Genomic DNA, 19,536 nt, shown 5'->3' with positions numbered 1-19,536 from the left:
CTAATTAGCTGTTGATTGCGAGTTGCACTTCTAGTTGAATATTTACCTAATGAAGAAGCCATGGACATTATTTGAACATTGTATTTTTGGATAGCGGCGTAGTTGTCCGATTTGAGAGGTCGATCCGCCAGGTTGCACGCCTTTGAGCACCAGTAAGCATCTACTATTTGCCAGCTGCTATCTAAGTGCTGCTTACTTGCTATCATCACCCCCTTAAGGCGGCTGGTCAATCAATTAGATTCACCAACTGCAGGAGGCGACTGACACGAAACCGTGGGTGAGCGTTACGGAGAAGTACGCCCTAGCTACTGCGACGATTTAGCAGCACTTTCAACACTGTCATCAGCACGTAGACAACGTGGTGCCCAGCTATATCTTTCAACCAAGCGCAGCAACCCAACGATACTATCTGAGCTCCTAGCCCTTAGAAAAAAGCTCGCATCCTCATTTTAGTTTTCGTCGGTTGTGCCATTTATTTAATCTTGTTATTACGGTAACAATTTAATCCACAATGATGTACTGCTGTTTGTACGTTAAAACGGGTGAATCTTCACGCCGGCAAAAGCGCCAAGGCTGGTTATATGCGAATTTTTATCACGAATGATCGTTACATTAAATTAGAACAAAGGCAGTAATTCATAGAGCGAAAGTAATATTTACTGAAAAAAAGAATAAGAAACGCAGTTTGTGTGGTGAAATAAACACGAAAGAGAAAAAAGAAACGTACGCTTAATTTAAAGCGGTTTTGCAGAGGTTGGGCTCTTCTCTCACCTAGCTTTGCGTAGTTTAATGAAGGCAGACACACATTTACACCAATTAAATCTCGTGTGAGAGCGAACTGCATCGCACGTTCCTTTGCGGGATCGTCCACCTCACACCCGCGCCCTCGTTGTTCTTGGTGCGCACCGTTTTCATGATGCTGTTTTATGCAGATATTGTCATGCAGGTAACTCTCGGAGTAGCAGCCTATGGATTAATGCTTTCACACTAATAAAATAAAAACAATAAGTCGAACCCCTTGTTATAAAGCAGCAGTATGCAGAAGCATAGGGTGCTATCCCGCGCTGAAGAGCTCAGGCATTCTGCTGAACCTTATCTCGAACAATCGTACTCCGTCCTTCTGAAACCGAGCAACATTGTGCACGCTTGAGCTGCCACAGACCTCATTTGTGCCCGCAGCTCAGTAATGCGATTTTATCTCCCTCAACACACACGCAAACACTTCACAAACGCTCCTTCTCCGGAAGACTGGCATTCGCTATAAGAAATGACAGACGAGAGAGCTGAACAAGAAGAAGCAAAGGAAACAAATATGTCGGTCATTTTACTACTACGCGGCTACAGCGCTTATTCGAGGCAGCCTCTTCCAAATTTAACAGCCACTGAGCAGCCGTAACGCCGGCCCGTGGCGCATTCGCGTGCTCCTGTCAATAAAGAACGGAATTGGCGCTCGGAGTTATTCGCGCGCAGAGTGAATTCTCGTCGCATTTACGACGAAAAATATACACCGGGTAGTCAAGCGCGGCTACGGGCTGCTCGCCGGTGCAGAAAGCCCGGGCGCACACGTGCGCCCTCCAATAGAAATGCAAAGCGCGCCAAGGAGGGCATAAACGCCGCATCGAGCACTCCGGCTGGCGCTCTCCATCACTCAAACCGGCCGGGCTCGCGGCGTCCCCACAACGGTGCCCTTCGCACTGAAAGTGCGCGATTCCGAGCGAGCAGAAAAAGGGCCATGAAAACAAATAAGCCGCATAGGCAAAAGAATAGAAGCCAGCCAGCCTCTCGGACCTACTGAAAATGTTCGAACCTTCTTTTTCTTCTCCTCCGCAGACCTCATGCATTGCGTGGTGAGGAAAGAACAAAGGCAAATCTACCCCTTGCGAGATGAAAAGACACGCTGACCCAAATCCGCGCAATAGCCTTACGTCTGAAGAAAGGCCCGCCGCAGTTTGGCCCGCACGAGGCTCTAGGCGCCGGCCGCGCGGAGGCCGGAGCACGCAACGCCTACCGCCCAGCCTGGCTGCCCGCATAGCGGTTTTCAGGCGAGGGTTATGGTGCAAAGGAAAGGGTGAGGGGGGGGGGGGGGGGCTGCACAGAGTGCGTTTGTTACCTATCGTGCATAACGCGATTGTTCTTTAAGAAATGCGGCAAGAGAGCAAAAAGAATAACGGAAGTGGCCTGCGTGCGACGCACAGAAACAGGCATGAAACGCTGAAGGGGAAGGGAGGAGAGGCACTTTTCACAGCTCTCTCCTTGAAAAGAATAAGCAATGCTCGGCTCGAACTGCGAGACCGCCGTTGAGGCCGTGAGTCCAACCTGTGCCGAACCGGATCAAAGTAGCTTACGAGCGTGTGTCTGGTCTGCTGTGGTGAAAGCCTAGCTTTGGTTTGGTTTGGCATGCTTTGGAGGGTTTAAAGTCCCAAAGTGACTCCAACTCCGTCTATGAGCGTCCCCGTAGTGGAGGGCTCCCGAAATTTTGATAACCTGGGGCACTGACAGCGCGCAGCACATGGGCGCCTAGCCTTTCGCCTCCATAGAAAAGCAACCGCTGCGGCCAGGATTTGATCCCGTGCCCTTGGATTCAGAAGAGGAGTGGTCTAACACTTAAGCCACCGCGGCGGAGCTCCAAAGGTTTTGAGCTCGCTCTGCTTTTATCCCCTTTTCCTCATCTGAGCCTCAACCTGCGTTTAGCATAAGACCCTTTTGCTCTCCGAAAAATTAGTGTTTACCGAGAAAGTGATTCGAATCTATGAATAAAGGGCATTGTGAGACCGCTGACAGGATTCCCGGCGAAATACTTCACGAATAAAAGCGATCAAGGTTTTCGCTCATACATAGTCATCGGAGCTGAAAAGATTGCATAAATATACAACTTTCAGCGCGCCTCTACGCGTCGTGGCGGTCGTGCTGAAGACGACGACACGCTCCAGCGTGCGCTAGCCGAGTTGATTACACTGCCCGTTACAAAGGCACCTAACCCGCTCCCAAGTTTCTGGATCATTTGTCCAGAATCGGCGACATCTTTGAACGTGAGCCATCGTACCATGCCTGTAGGAACAACGTAATTGGTTGGAATACTGCTCATCATAAAACACCGCCAATCTGTTGCCAAAATTTGGCAGCCCTAGATGCTGAGCAGAATAACTAAATATCGTGTTAGGATAATAAGGAACGAATATGTTGGACGGCTATGAGAAATTTATTGTCCGGCACTTCGCTGCCATGGGGGCTCAGGAGCTCCATTAATGCAGACCACGTTCTTGAGAAACTGCTTGTATAAGAGGCGTTACACTCACAATTGCGCTCATTAATATCAAGGACAGGCTTGCATTGAAGGACATGCGCTTTTGAATGCGTGCGTGGGAACAAACGCTCGTGAAGGTAGAGATCACCTGACCACAGCGAGGCGCGCACGAGCGGTTCGAGTGCACGTTTTCCCTCCGTTCTGGAACGTGTGCAAGGCGTGTGCAGAGCTGCATTTAGCGTAGTAAGCTGCGTGATAACCTCAAGTCATGGGATTCGTTTCACTTTAGTTAGCCACCGCCACCCAGTGTTCTTCTGACCCCGAATAAAAATAGGCGAGAGAAGGCAGTCGTCCATTTGCGGGGCGCTCTAAACCGAGCAAAATAAAAACACATGAAAACAGAGAAATGAAGAGAAAAAAGGCAAACAGGGGGAAGGAGAGGAGACAGAGGGAGAAGGGGGGATAGGGGTGTAACGAACGCGCACTCTCCGAAAGGTCGGCTTAACGTGCATGTGTACTCTGTCCGGTTTCGCAAAGTGAAGTAAAGCGTGACTCACGCGCGCTTCTGAATGTTGGCCGCGTCTAGCGACCAGCTCACGATTACGCGCTCCCACAACGCAGGAGCCCTATGGTATCCGGAGCTCAGCGCACCAAGGGGAGGGGCGTCTCTCGGGCCGGTGGTGTTCTCCGCCGCAGCGAGCCATATGGTCTCCTTGTCGGCGGTGGCAAATTCTCCTGCCGCCCCGCCGCCGACCCCGCGACGCGACGATCGCGGCGCGGCGTGGGCAGAGAAATGTGTGCGTGCGCGCGCGCTACCCAGGAGGAGGACAGGAACGCGACACTTAACGGAGCATGTCATCAGCACCGGCGACGAGATGAGGCGCCCAGCCAGGCCGCCTGTGGCAGGCGCACGCGTGACCCCGATTGCGGAAGCTGAGAAAGTGATCTACTTCCGCGCTCTCTGGCGCGATGCTCGCTAGCACCGTCGAGAAGTATGAATTGGGACCATGTCCGGATGTTGTGAACGACCGTTGTCGGCCTGCGCTCCTGATGCCAGTCGCGGTGGTGGCAGCGATGGCCCACGCGCGGGTGGACACGCGTGCGGGGACTCTAAAGATGCACTATAAGGTCGGGGAAGATAGGAAAACTGGAAAGCATTTCGCCTCGTTCCCTTTTGTGCGCTTGGAGGCTACGAGGCCACTTCCTGGCTGTGGCTACTGTTTCCGTGGGCCTAACGCCGCCGTTTATCGGCTGCTTCTTTTGCTAACTTGCAGGAGAAATTCAGCGCGGAGTTCAAGGCGAGAATGTCGTGCTGCCTCAAGAGGAAGTTCGAAGACAGCGCGTACATGGCCTCGTCGATCATCAGCCAGGTGTCATTCCGAATAAAGTATTAGACACACTTCGAGCGTCGCCATTCCACCATGTTGCATGAACAGAAATAAAAGGATGTGTCACCTACGGTATCTCTCACTGGATTATCTGTCCCTCTCTTTCTGTCTCTCTCACATACACATAACTCGAAAAATGATGTTTTCTTTGTAACTACGCTCTGTTTTGTTTTTCCCTCTTTTTTTTTTTTTTTTTACTGTTTAAGCACCTCGATCAATGCTCTTTCACGTATAAACATCAGCTGCAGAAATGACAAGAATATGGTTAAAGAACAGGGTTAAAGCACTCTTAGCTGCGATGAGGGGTGCAGATCCGACTAACTTTTGAAGGCCTGATGCGCCAAATCATGGCGTTGTCCACAAACGTGCTTATGCACACCAGTAATTATAATCTACCTTCGACCTTTTCTCCGCAAAACTGGCTTCGCATCATCACTATGCAAGTAATAAATAAGAATATTTCCAACGCCAGCTCTGGATTCTTTCACCTGACCTTTTCGTAGCATTGAATCGTTTTTTTTTTTTTTTTTTTGGTTTTTTTTCATTCTTAGTTCGGGCAAAACTTCACTTTGGTGTACATTTCACGAGCTATTTTAAGCCACATCAGGATTAAATTTCGCGTGCAGAATTTTAGCATCTGTGGACTATATAGCTAGGTGATAATAGAGCCAATAATCTTTTAAAACGCAGACTTCTATATCTTCAAGCATCAGCCACCAAAGCAATACACCATATATAAAATTGTCTAAATATGGTGCTTCCAAAGCGAACAACGTTAATTTGCTTAGTTGTACATAGTGGGGCGTTAGAAACAAACAAACGATAAAATTTTGTACTCCTGTCTCTATTTTGCTGCCATGTTCAACAGCTGCACGAAGGTTCATACTGACTGTCATATGCCTGGGTTGTGACGCTTGTCGACGTCAGGGGTGAGCAGTATACGCTACCTTTGTTCCTAGTATTTCTTCCGCCAACCACGGCCGCTAATATTCTTGGTTGCACATAACGCAGGAATGGGGTGTGGCCCGATAAGTGCTAGCCATATGTGTGCTATCGATTTCAAAGCTTGAACCTTTATTCCGCCTCATGTACACTACACACTTTAGAAGGAATGGTAAAATGGGCGGGGCAGCATTTATTGTACTGAATGTACCGCTCTTACAGATGAGGACATCAGGAAACAGACAACACGGTTCTAATTACATCACGCCTTCCCTATCAAACCAGAAGATACATGACTTGCCAGGGAAAAAGAGGATTAGCGTCTGCTGCCAGCCTGTACATACCACTTCCGTCTGCCTGAATTAGTCGACGCGTAAAACATTTTAGAAGGCAACAGCCTGCTCCGCGTGCTTTTGACCACACCTACACTGTTTAGCGCTTAAATCATGAAACGGAATTCCCCAACAGACGTTACAGCAAATATTGCTGCAATATTGACAATAAAAATCAGTTTAAAATTGTTACACAAATTTTCCTGTATTACAGTGAAAACTCAATGCCTATGCCACTTATTTTTCTGAACATGTCTTTTGTTTATTAAAAGCTTTTAAAAGAAAGGCAAGTTTCATTCACCGTATGTCCCTAGAAACTGTAATCAAGTTTAAATAAAAACAGGGAGTTTCCTAGCCCAGAGCTCTGATGCAGCCGCGAGGCCTTGTCTACGGATTGTTTTTGCTTTCGTCACAGTTAGCAAGGGTCGACAGTTCACTTTTTAAATATTGGATTCAGGAACAAAGCGATAGTACAATGGGGATGATATTTACTGTAAAGCTAGCCAGTTGCGTTGTTTGTATCAAGATACTATTTACGCAGCTCTATTTATTGATCTTCAAAGCAATGTGTTACGTGACCAACTGCTGGTTTGTATCTCTCGCCAAGTGCGGACGCAAAATCTCATCGTGGCATGAGCGCCAGAGAAAATCGGATTTTTCTTTCTGAGACGCGCCTCGCGCGTCTGAAGTGGCACTGCGGTCACGTAACTTTCTTTTTATTGCGAGCCATTCTTGGCGACCGGTAAAAAAAGGTTGCCTCGCGTAAACGGTAGTGTGGCGCTAACGTTTCAATCAGCTGTTGCTTCAGTCAGTCTTCGAAATTTGTATTGCACTTTTCTCCTGCTGCTGATAGCCGAAACAATGAACCAACAACTATGAACCGGCGACGGTCCCAACCTTTCATTCTTTATTTTCTTCTTTCGCTCGCCCCTCTGGGTACATAAAACCCTTGATCCGAAAATAAAGTCGCTATTCTTTGGCCTGGCCACGCTGTCAGTTACGACGAGGCTAAAGGAAAGAACATCGTGCCCAGGACAGAGCCAAACATTGGTCGCAAGCTACCGGACATCGGTGATGAGCAAGATAAGTGACAAGCTTACCTGATAAAAATAGAAGCGTACTTTGAGGTCAATTAAATCACTGCTGGTGCGAAGAAAAGGACCTTGTTTTAGCCGCAATTGGGACAAAAACAGATCAGGTTTTATGCAGTAAAGAAGCACCGGCGATTTGAAGTTATTAGAGCTGCGATTATGTAGTCGCGACTCTGAACAGCTACACCTACGATTCTTCACCAAGCGAAATAGAAGAAAGCTTGAAGTTCTTTAATCTTTCACCGCTTTCAGAAAGAAGAGGAATCTGTGCATGAACTTATTGGAGCTATACGACAAACAGCCCAAAGCAGCAGTTTTTCGTCAAACAATTCGAACAATTTTTAAAAGCAGCTTCTAGCGAAAAGATATCTGTCGCTACAGGAAGCAAGGACTCTAGCAGTGCATGCAGAAAGCGCTGAACTTGATTCGCAAGACATAACCGGATAGCCTCAAGAAGCGAATGTATGCAAGATAACTTATTGGCACCAACCGGAGAGAAAAGCCGAAGTTTAGGGCACAAAACCAATGCCAGTACTACGAAATCCCGGTCACAAGACTGCAGCGTGCCTCGTTAACAGACGCCAATGTTTTAAATGCCGACGATACGGTCATCTAACAAGGATTTTCTCACCACAGGACAGCGTTAACAGACCAGCCCAGATTTATCGCAGAATCTGGATGACACAGGATTGGCTCTCCTGCACGTAAAGGGCGCAACCCAACTCAGCCAACGCAGGTGCGCCAGCTTCTCCTCAACCTGCCTTGGCACTACGGAAAACCTACACCCATCTTTTAATCGGGGGCACCGGACTCCTGAAAGGCCCGCCAACACGCATCCATCTCAAAAGCGGAACGACACCCAAAATTTGCGAGGCAAGGAAGGATAACTCGAGGAGGCAAGGATAACGCGTACAAATAAAAAATTTTCGCAGTAACTGGATATTCTTATGGAAGCAGAAGTAATATCGCCAGTTCTGCACTCGGAATGGGCCACGCCCATTGTTCCACCGTAAAGCAAGACTGCTCACTGCGAATTTGTGATGATTTTTAAAAATACACTAAATTCAGTTTGTGACAAGGACCAGGCACTGACGACATTGTTTTAAAATTTAGTGACAGGGGAACGGTTTACTGTGTTAGATTTGCAGCACGCCTATGTGTTAGACGTACGTTACTGAACGCCTAGGACCCGCGAAAACTGATCGTCATTAACGCTCACAAAGGACTCCTGCTACAATCGGCTGCCATTTGGTATCAATCTTCCACGGATGATTTACTCCAGGCTACAAGGATTACCAGCGTGCAGGCCTATCTTGACGTGTGCTGATAGCTAAGAAGACCCAGAATGACACAGACTTGGAGGCAATGCTGCAACGGTTCGGGGAAAATGGCGTCAAGCTGCGCGATGAAAAATGTTGCTTCGTCGAGCAAGCAGTAACCTATCTTGGTCACCATTGACCAAAACGAATTGCATCCATTTGGAAAGAACATCGATACTATCAGACTAGCCCCTTCTCCGTTCAATGTTACATAGTTGTGTGCTTTCCTTGGGTTCGTCACGTTATACAATCAGTTTCTCCCTAGCCTGTCTACCTTACTTGCTCCTTTGTGCAAACTGACGAAAGAAGCCAGGTGGGTGTGGAGCGACAAACAACAAGCAGCATTTGAGCTGACGAAAAGGAGATTTGTGCAGAGCCTGTGCTGGTGTATTTCAATCCGAAGCTCGAGTGACTTTTAGAATGCAACTTCTCACCTCACGGGGAGGGAGCTTGCACTGTCCATCGAAATGGAGAAAACAAGCCCACTGGATTTCGGTCTCAAACCTTAAATTCGGCAGAAACGAAGTGTTCTCAGATAGAACGTGAAGCGTTTGCTCTCGTCTGCGATATTTTACGTTCCCGTGACTACCTCCTTGGCACAGAGTTCAACGCGGTGATCGATCTCTCATTGACTTTCTGCGAATCGATCGCCAGACCCCCGTGATAGCCGCTACGAGAATACAAAAATGAGCTCTTTAATTGGTAGCGCTGGATTGCAAATCAGGGAAAATGATGGTCAACGTGCCCGGTTACCTCAAACTTTGGTGAAAACGGAGAGTGCGGTGAAAGACGGCGTGTTGTTTGTCTTCGCCATCGACCAGTGGGACCAGCCAGAGGAACTGAGGGCGCTTACAACAACGGACAAAGTTGCTACCGCTTGTATGCAGGTACAGTTGCGGACATAAGTAAACGGAGCCCGCTTTGCCGTTCAAATTACAATGACGCCTTCTGTATTGGAGATAAAAACCTTTTTTTCCAAGTGCATGTGCACTGGCGCCTACTACCACTCTGCACTTACCATGACCCCCAGTTTCGATTTTGCAGCACGTGAAACTTTTCAGAGCGAAATAACGTGCTCTGTTCACATCTGCCCGCACCGGTAAGTCCATGAGGGTTGGGACACTGCATGCTGTGCCAGCAACACTAAGGCGATGCCTTACTAATGAAGCGGCATGAGTTATCCGTTCAGGATGGCCTCCTATTGTGGGGCCACCGTGTAGTAGTCCCCAACGAGGCACACGCTAGACTACTTATGACATTGCATAAGCCCATCAGGACGTCTCCGCAATGAAGAAGGTAGCGCGGTCAAATTTCTAGTGGCCGGAGATTCACTGGACATTAGCCGAATTGCTGCTGAATGCAGAAACTGTGACCAGGCTTAACCAATGCATCCAGCTAGTGAGGATAGTAAACTGTCCGGCCCAGCTACTGAAGCCGTGGTTCCGACTGCACCTCAATTTCGCTGGATCTATCAGGGACGACCTATCAAGGACCGTCGTATATGCCCACAGCAAATGGTCAGGCCATTCCACTCGCGCGTGCAACGTCAAGCAGCTCGGTAGACACGCTGCGTACGCTCTTCAGCCAGTTCGGACTGCTGCAGATAAAGTTACGCCCTTCAGAGGGTCAGATTTCGCCAAATTCATAGAAAGAAACGGGATTGCCCACATTCGAGCGCCACGCTACCACCCTCAAAACGATGGGCTCGCAGAACGCGAAGTTAGGGGAGTGAAGGATAGATTAAAGAAAATTCCTCGCGTGGGTCTCTCAACCGCACTCGCAAAAGTTTTGCGTCACTACAGGAATGCCTCGCGTAAGATCAGATTTTCCCCTTAAGAAGTAGTGTTAGGTTAGCGAGAAGTTTTCTTCTCGGAAACAAGCCTGTGCAGTGCAAATAACAGAGCTTTCGGACGATGCCAGCAAAAGTTTCGCCCAGGGGGATACGGTTATACGGTATTAGTCCGTAAGTACGGTGCGGATGACAAATGGACACCAGGAAAGGGGAAGTCGACAACAGGAGCTCGACTAGTTGCTGTCAAGATGGAAGATGAGGTGGTGGTTCGTGGTCATGTTGATCAGGTCCGCAAGCGCTACTCCGAAGGATCCGCCCTCGCGAGTAAAACAACCCAGCAGCAGGATCCTTGGACCATCGGCTAGCTAGCTGCAACAACGCAACAACGCAAAAATGCACCCACGTCAGCCCCCGCTGACGCTGCACCCCACGAGATAGTTTCTCAGTTCAAATAGCATCAAGGAGCCAGTGGAATGCTATGACTATTAGGAGGAAGTGATGCTACTGATAGCCGAAGCGATAAACCACCAACTATTAACCGACGACGGCGCCAATCTTTCATTCTTTCTTTTCTTCTTTCTTCTTAAAGTCGGTATTCTTTGGTCTGGCTAAGCTGTATGATGCATCAATCAGGGGCGGCGGGTCTACAAACGTCTTTACAACAGTTCTTTAAGCGGCTAATTAGAGAAAAATAATTAGTCTTTGCTAATTAATAAAGTTTGCTAAGAAAGAACACACTGCAAACTAGGCCACGTGATTGTCAACGTTGCTCTGTTGGTTTTAGTGGCGCTACAATAGATATATGTTTGTTAGAACCTTTGTTGCATTTCACTGGACACATGGAACGTATACAGGAAACGATAAGAAAGCAATCGTGTGCCAGGAGAACAACAAAAAGAGTAATTTGCTGGAAATTCTAAAAAAAGTACTATTTAGTAAAATGTGCTGCCTTGAAATTTGCGTTACATGAACATTAGAGACCGATGGGCCCCAGGCATATTTTTCTGCGAAAAAGATAGGAAAAGTAGAGGCGAGTCGGCACATAAGAACAGAAAGTTTATGCAGGGGTGGAATCAGGCTAGAAAATTTTGGAGCAGTTCAGGCAGAAGTAATATTGCCACTTTGGAGCAGCTTTGGAACAATAAGACGAGTTTTGGAGCCTTCCGATTATTTTGGAAGCATGTCTAGAGAGTTAATCGCTTTTAATAATTGCAATCTTCTTTCATGACATACAAAAAAACTCCTGTGATTTCTGTTTATTCCACATTCGATTGTTTGCTGACTATACACACGCTTGACAACACAACTGAAACAGTAAAAACATGCCTAAAATAACACAACTTAACTGAACAACTATTTTGAACCGATTAGCATAAAACAGAATGCTTCCTTGACACTTCATAACTGAACCTCAAGTTTGACTAAAAGCTTTTGACTTTTTGGGCATGATATTTAAAACCTGTAGACGCTAATAGATCGGCACTAGCTTGCAGTTTACACCAGCGAGCAGCACATTTCTGCTCTCTATTTTGTGCATATCTTTACTGATCCCACGTCTGTGCTGATAACTTTCTGGACACTGATTTGATTAGTACTGCCTTCAGGAAGGATAGACGGCACTGAAAAGCAATATTTTCCTCCTTCAGATTCATTACTTCACAGCCTTCTGAAAGTGGCGCCTCATGTTCTTACTTAAGCGACGCTGGGGCAACCTTATATTTAACACGTTGGCGATAGGCCATGTAAGGCTGTCAAGCATCTTGAAAACAGCTCTTGCGATTGGCATCTTCCTGTCGTCACCCTCATAACGCATCAACTATGATTTTGTCTGACGTAGGTTTGACATGCTTGTTATTAACAAAGAAGCTTGATGGTGAAGTATATACTTGTTTTCATAGCAGTAGCACCGTTAGAATTATAACTAGTGCAGGTCTTCGTAGCGAGACAAGCGTCCAACAGCGCGTGGCAGTTTGTAGTGTCTGCTTCGCTCACTGCTCTCACTTCCCTTACCACCGGCAATTCGAAAGACTGGGGGATGCTAAGTCATAAAAAAGAAGCATTTTGTTTTTGCAGTAAATTATTTACAATCATCTGTAGCTTGTTCTAAACTAACTTGCAAACGAACATTTATATGCTCTAGGCTCTTCTAGTTTGTGAAAATGTTACATGTATTAAGCCGAGCACGAAATGCATTTTACCTCTGACAGTGCGTGCTGCCATCGTTTCGGATATGGTGCCCCTAAAGTGTGTACACAGAACTCACAACGTGTCATCGTACTGCTGCGCTTTTCGCAGTCGCTTAATCGAATTGAATCAGACCACATTTTTGTTTGCTACACTGTTAACGGCCTTCTGTGCGGCAAAACCATGTTCGCCTGAATTTTGTGGCAAATAATCAATGTAGCCGGCTTGGAGCAGTTATAGAGCTATATTGCTTTAGGAGCAGGCTGGAGCAGGGAAAGCATTTTGGAGCAGAATGGAGCAACAGGAGCAGCATTTTCACCCCTGCTAAGCTTACACTTCTATAAATCCTCCCGTGGGCAAGGCGCCTAGCTAATCGCCCCCAATCTTGCAGGACATCAATCAATTGCGCAATAAGAAAACTCCAGGCACTATAAAGAATGATATGCGGCAGTTAAAGCGATTACCTAAAACAGGAACAAATGTTTGAGAAGGAAATCTGTGTCTGACGTTTCAAAGTTATGCATAAACACGGAACCTGCTTTTTAACTGGCTTCCGTTTTACGACTACCGCGAGCCCCCAAAAGCGGAAAGCTCGTCCACTCTTTATATTACCTGCGGCGGCGGAAATAAAACGATAGAGTTTGCGACAACATCCAGAAGTAGAGAAACGTAGATTATAGAGCCAACTCGTGTAATTGATATCTTAGTGGAGATAAAAAGGAAGGAACAGACACGGGTGGGGCATATCTAGTGCAAAGAGGAAACAACCGGCGGCCTCCTTTGTTGTACCGCCGCTGTTTCCAAGCGAAGGAAGCCGTAGCAGGAGATGGCCACTGCTGACGCAGGATATATAACGCGTTGGAGGTAATTGGTGGAGGCATTTGTCTCATGCTGGAGCTAATCAGGGCTCGAGATCATGATGGTGATAATGTAAAACTGATAAAGCATCATTTGTGTTTTATCGCCTAAATGACTAATTATTGTTATGCGGAAAACAATTCCTTAACATTCTCGATATCTTTTCTACGCATATCTTTTCCAGAATATCTTTTCCACGCAGTTGTAATTGGGACGCACTGCCACAGCCCTTGCGCAGCCTTCGCGGTTGCCTAATAACTTACGTGGAAGTACTCCAGACATTCAGCGTACCGCCACTAAACGAGAATACGGAAGGGGCATTACGGCGCGAAGTGCTCCCTTCGGATGCACCGCATTGCGTACTGCGCCATACGAATGTCGAAATTTAGCACTTCACCATGGGAGCGGTTGAATGTGCTTTTTCTCCGACAGTACACAATTTTCGGGCTCACCGCTGCGCGGCCGTTACTGTGGCCCAGACAGCGCCGTCCTACGGCTATCGTTGCTTATATTGCTAGGTAGTCTAGGGCAATAAATAACATGTTGCTACTGCATGGACGCCATGTAAGTTAAATGAGAGAAACAAAAGCAAGAAAAAGCAATAACGTTGTTACGTTGCTTCCGATGCGTGAGGCGCTTAACCTGGACGAAACAGCTATGAGTCTGTCGCATTCCACCGCAGCAAAGAGAAAACGCTTGCCAAATGAAACTTACGCAACGAAGGGTAGAATTCAGAGAACACGATAGCATTTAGACCTTCCTATGGTCGCTTGTCGCCGTACGTCAAGGTCTACGGGTAGAGACATGTTCGATAGCCTAACATTAAGAACGTTGTATGCGAGCAATAGAAGCACAGAAGCACGAAAGTGGAACGCCAGGCGGGGACGGGAAACGAAATACCGAGCCGACTCTTTCCACCAAAGTAGTTTACCAGAGCAGCCGACTACAAAAAGAAAAAAAAAAGGCGACCACGTCTCAGCTTCTTTCATGTGCTTTCCATATTTGATGCCATGCCTCCGAACAAAGAGATTCTGCAAACGACCATGTTGACAGGAATTTTAAAAGGCCGACTGTTCCCTGAATAATCAGCACAAACATCCCGTTATCTTAAACTTTTAATCAGGAATTAGGTTTCGGAAACGCTAATCCCTTCCAACTAGCCGAACTGACCATCCTACTACTGTGGCAGTCTTCTTCTGCTACATGTTCATTAGGCTAATGTTGTGACGAAACAAAGCAAAAACATGGCGTTGGCTACGGCAGATAGGGGATATTGAAAGGCGTCAGGATCGGATTCCTCACACGGCTCCAACCATTCTCTCTTCAACCACAGCGTAGGCGTTTCGATGTATGCAATGCATATCGCCTTGAAGGGACGTTGCAGATGTTCATGCGTCACTTATGATATTCCAAGGAAGCTTAAGAAAACTTCTCTTTGCACCCTTTAAAGTATATTGCTTCTAATGCCGTGAAGAACGAATCAATTAAACACTGCTACTCAAGAAAGCCAAATGCTGACAAAAATGAGAGTATAGGCAGAAATCGTGATGGTCCATTAGCACCAGTAGTACCAGATTCGTCCAGCTGCATACGCTGCCTCTGAACAATTGACATCATTGCCGTCAAGGACTATCGTTGACGCGAAGTGCGCAGAGTTGTTCTAAAAACCCAATTATTTGTACCAAACAACAGCAGAAAATATTTGGAGACAATCGAAGGTGTATAGGTGTTGAAACTAGGCCACTGCGTCGGAGTTATATTTAGGCCGAGGCCCGGTACAGCTCCGCTATATTATCGCTTTACAGAATCCGCTCCGCCCGACGAGCTCGGCGCGAGGCCCCACACAGTTCCGTTCCTGGGAATAGACGGAAGCTGACCACAGCGTGCAAATGGGCACCTAGTACACAAGTGAAAAGTAGGTAGTTAAACACTTAGATCGTAACAACGCTTGCAGAAATCAGTATGGCAAACGCAGAAACAAGGAAACGATGACGGAAGTTCAGCAGTTCGGATTGTTGAACAATGACGGCGACGTGGCTCACCGGCCTAAAAGGCGTACTACCGACAATAGAACACGGTCTCTTCTTGTTCCGGTATCCAGTGGCCGCAGTCACAAACGGAAGGACGAATCCTGGTTAGGCCACGCATTTGCAGAAACAATGGCAACCCACGACTGGATGGCGGCAATATTTCTCCTCTTCCATTTGGGTGAACGGTCTTAAAACGTAGCGCGACATTCTTGCGACAGCTCTTTTTTTCGTTGTGAGATGACGTCGTTGGGCTGATTTTATAGCGCACTGGGGCAAGGCATTTAAACCTCTAAACAAAGGACTAGAAATGGTTAAATAGTTGCCTGCGCATACGTTTCTGCTCAGGCCAAAAGCTTTTGCGCAAATGACTCTTGCAAATATGCCCGCTTAACGAAGCCTATGACTCAATTGCCATTAGTGCCTTGATTTGTTAATTTCGTTTGACTCACAAGGAAGCAACTTGGGTAGAACGAGAGAAAGATGATCGCTACACATTATGAAATAGCACTGAACAAGCGTAGAGGGGGAGTCTCAGTTCGCCAGCCGAGCCAACGTTTCGACAACTGAACTTGCATGTCTTCGTCTGGGCCGTCCAGTTAAATAAGTTCCCCATTTTATACTTGATTGCGTTAGCCATTAGCCGGACGCTTAAAAGCTGGCGTGCAGTCCATCTCTGCCAGGTGTACATCAGGGACATGTTGCATTTCTGCATAGTAGATGACTTCGACATGTTCATGACTGAGTTTCATGTCTAACAAAAAGTGGTCAACTCTAAATGCGTTCTCTTCCTGCACTGCTACGATTCCTGACTGGTAGTACCTGTGAATTTGGTATTTTTTTGCAAGCCTAGATATGGTTGTCAGTGCGAGTTTCCCGTCTGTGTTGTTGGCATGAACATCATGTACAAGCGTTTGCATGGCCTTAATCCTTTGTTGTCCGGTGCTGTATTTCAATTCATTATAACCGCAGTGAATGATGAAGTGGGTGATGTGTCATGGTGCTGCGGTTTTGAGTTTCCTTATCCCGTCAGTCTTGGCGCCGCCTTGAAACCTAATGTAAGGTGCGTGTTCTCCACGCTACGTGTGCCAGTGAAAGAAGAAGAGTCTTATCTTGTTCTGTCATCATCTTCCGTTGTTGAGGATCCAGGGTAGAGCAAAAGATAGAAGATGGCTACGCAGTATGAAAGAGCACTGAACAAGGGTAGAGAATGTAGCCTCAGTTCGCCAGCCGAGCCAACGTTTCGACAAATGGGCTTGTCTTCGTCTGGGGTGGACGTAGACAAGTTCAGTTATTGGACGTTGGCTCGCCTTGCGAACTGAGGCTCTCCCTCTGCCCTTGTTCAGTGCTATTGCATACAAGGAAGCAATTAAGAATTCGAATATGAAAAACGAGACCATTATGAGAATTTATTTCTGGAAAGTCAGATTTCACAGAACGAAGAAAACGTAATTATCCTTCAAAACAACGCTACAGCTTACTGTGTATTGAGTGCGAGTTGCCGTACCTTTTAAAAAGAACATTAAGAAAATATATACGTGAGCCAGCAGCGAGCGAAGGCAATGGCATCGCTGAACTAAGCAGTGTTCTTTCAGGCAAGTACAGAAGTGGCGCAGACCTCCTCGCCAGAGTGTATCTACTGGCTAATTTAAGCCTAATTAACATTCGCGATGACGAAAATGTATATGTCTGGTGCCATGTTGAGGCGGGGATCTTATACCTAACCGGCCACTGGGTAATTTTTGCGGCGTTTGTGTGATCATTACAACCCTCCCCATTAGAATAGAAAAACTGATAAGTTTGACTTCATTAAAAAAATAAACGTATTTAGGTGTCAGCAATATCCGTCGTTAATGACGATACATGCTGGTACAACTAGGGTGATCGAAAAGCGCAGATAATAAAACAGGGAGTTTCTTCAACTATCTTGTTTGGGAAAAAATGCGGCGACAAAGGAAGTTGTTCCTCTCGTTACGAACATAACACTTTTGGACTCCACTGAATGGTTATTCAACAACGGAGCACGAAAAATAAATAGGGGAAAGTAGGGGTTTTCTTTCTTTATCATTGATAGAAAGGCGAAAATGACAAAGAGTTCCATGTATATTAAAACAGCAGTTGTCCGTTGCTGCTTTTGGCTGTTTCCTGCGCCCTGTCTTATGGTGGCTGGTTGACTCGTCTATAATGCTTAACTTGCCAAACTGCCATCGACTAAAAGGAACGCTGCTGGTGGGGGTGAGGCTTAAACACCACTCAAACTAGCATAACCTCTCATACAAAATAGTGACAGAAATCATATAGCATCTCGAGAGAGAGAGAGAGAGAGAGAGAGAGAGAGAGAGAGAGTGCGTGTGTGTGTGTGTCTTGAAGAGAAAGAAAAAGAATATACGAACTCTATGCTTTTGATTACCGCTCTAGCTGCCGAAGAGGATATGCGAGGTGTCTAATATACCAGGTAACCAAGCTAAAAAAAAAAAGAATATACAAACTCTATGTGTTTGATTAACGCTCTAGCTGCCGAAGAGGATATGCGAGGTGTCCCATATACCAAGTAACCAAGCTCTCAAAAAATACCTAGTGTCCAAATCCAATGAAACAGCGCTGTTGAGAATTGGCTGGGTTAGTAAGCAGTGTATTTTCTCTGGTCGAAGTTGAATATTCAGTAAGTACTACCTACACATATAATGATTGGTTTTAACAACACAGTATTTGTATATGTAATAGGTTCTCAAGCGCCCAATAAATCTAATTCGCGTGTAGTCACATGTTCGTGGCAATTCCGAAGGCCGCGAACTAGAATTCGCTCAAACAGACGCTTGGGCAAGGCGGTGATTCATTGAGGGTAAACAGTGCAAAAAGGACAAGGACATAAGAAGAGCGCAAACGAGCTCTGACTTTCAACTTATGTTTTATTGCTAGTCCCGCGAAGATATATACTGGGAACAATCAACAAAAGAAAACGTAATGACACTGTAAATAAAGAAACATAATATCTCCGGCTGCGGATGACAACAGCGGTGTCATTGCCTTGCATTCAGTAACCTAAATTCCTTCCCTGTTAGAGCCACCGAATCACAACTGACACAATCATTTGCTACCCTTGTCATTTCAACGGCTTCCAGAATTTTACGGGTTAGCTGATTGCGGTGTTCCGCTTTCTTGCGGTAAATAATATATCGGGCCTCAATGAGCGCCTCAATGAGCGCCTCAATGAGCGCCTCAAAGAGCATCATTACAATGTGCACGAAGTAGTGAAAGGGCCCCTCGGCATTCACTGTAGGGATTGCGATAATTGCACGCCACAATTCGAACAAACGAGAGTGATAAAGAAACACCGCAATCAGCTAACCCGTGAATTGTTCTGCGGCAGCTGCGCTCGCCGCCCATGTTAAGCGGTTCACCAGGCGAGGACACCGAAGAATGGTTGAAAGTGCGTCGCTGCCTTCCACAACTGGGGAGGCACTGTGAAAATGCGGCATCTCTTCTGTGCTTTGGATCGCTCGGCCATAGTGTGATGCGAAAACAAGGAGTCCAGTCTCACTACCTGGGAGACATTCAAGAGAGAGTTTCTGAAAATATTCACAACTTTTGTACAGAAGGAGGGGTCAGAGTTGCTACTGAACTCACGAATTCAAAATTATGCCTTTCCTTGCGTGTAGAAAATGGCGCGTGTTTTTCCTGTCTTCCAGTAAGGAATCAAATCTGATTCATTTATTCTAATAATTTTCAATTCCGATTCCGATTTGCAATTATTGTCCAATTTCTCTTATGTGAGCAATCTCTAAGCATTTTCAACTAGCTTTGCACAAGGTACATGCCTTCCATCTCAAACATGTCATTACACTCTATCAGCAAGGCTTCATATAGGGTCGCTCTACTTCAACTAGCCTTGTGACGTTTATGGCGTATGCCTCTTTTGCAGTCCTTCAGAGTGGTCAGATTGACACGTGTGCTGTGATTTGAACAAACCTTTCGACATTGTTACTCACTCATTACTTCTCGAAAAGCTTCTGCTCACTGGCGTCGAAGTCTCAGCTGTAGACCTCCTACGTGGCTGTTTCTTTGATCTCTATTTACCGCTTTTTTTTTGTTGTTGTTGTTGTGTTCTAGAAAACATGCGACTCACTGAATTTATTCTCGCCGTGACTCATTTTTGTCTGAATTCCATTATATGCATTTTTAGCTTCTTTTGTCTTTTATATCTGTGTGTAACGCTTGCGTGCGCATTTTTTGTTCGTATTTGTGCTGCAACACAAAGACCATATGATTGTGCCTGCACACATTAAATAAAGATTGACTAATATTATTACCACTTTTCCTCTGTGTACAAACTGTCACATGGTGGTACTGCTCCCCTTC

General features: G+C 46.3%; 1 protein-coding gene across 1 annotated transcript in view; it reads left to right on the top strand.

The window, feature by feature from the left end:
* Nucleotides 1-4,694, top strand: part of LOC146203479 (tachykinin-like peptides receptor 99D) — a 72,166-nt gene extending 67,472 nt beyond the window's left edge. The window contains exon 4 of the mRNA XM_084585688.1: nt 4,519-4,694. Coding sequence (XP_084441814.1) covers nt 4,519-4,638 — 120 coding nt within the window. The 3' untranslated portion in view covers nt 4,639-4,694. The remainder of the gene's footprint in view (nt 1-4,518) is intronic.
* The last annotated feature ends 14,842 nt before the right edge of the window (nt 4,695-19,536 follow it).

Source organism: Amblyomma maculatum, chromosome 1 (assembly GCF_055883805.1).
Source record: "Amblyomma maculatum isolate TAMU_Amacu chromosome 1, ASM5588380v1, whole genome shotgun sequence".
Taxonomy (NCBI): Eukaryota; Metazoa; Arthropoda; class Arachnida; order Ixodida; family Ixodidae; genus Amblyomma; species Amblyomma maculatum.
Note: the sequence above shows the minus strand (reverse complement) of the source record. Positions and strands in the feature narration are given on the sequence as shown.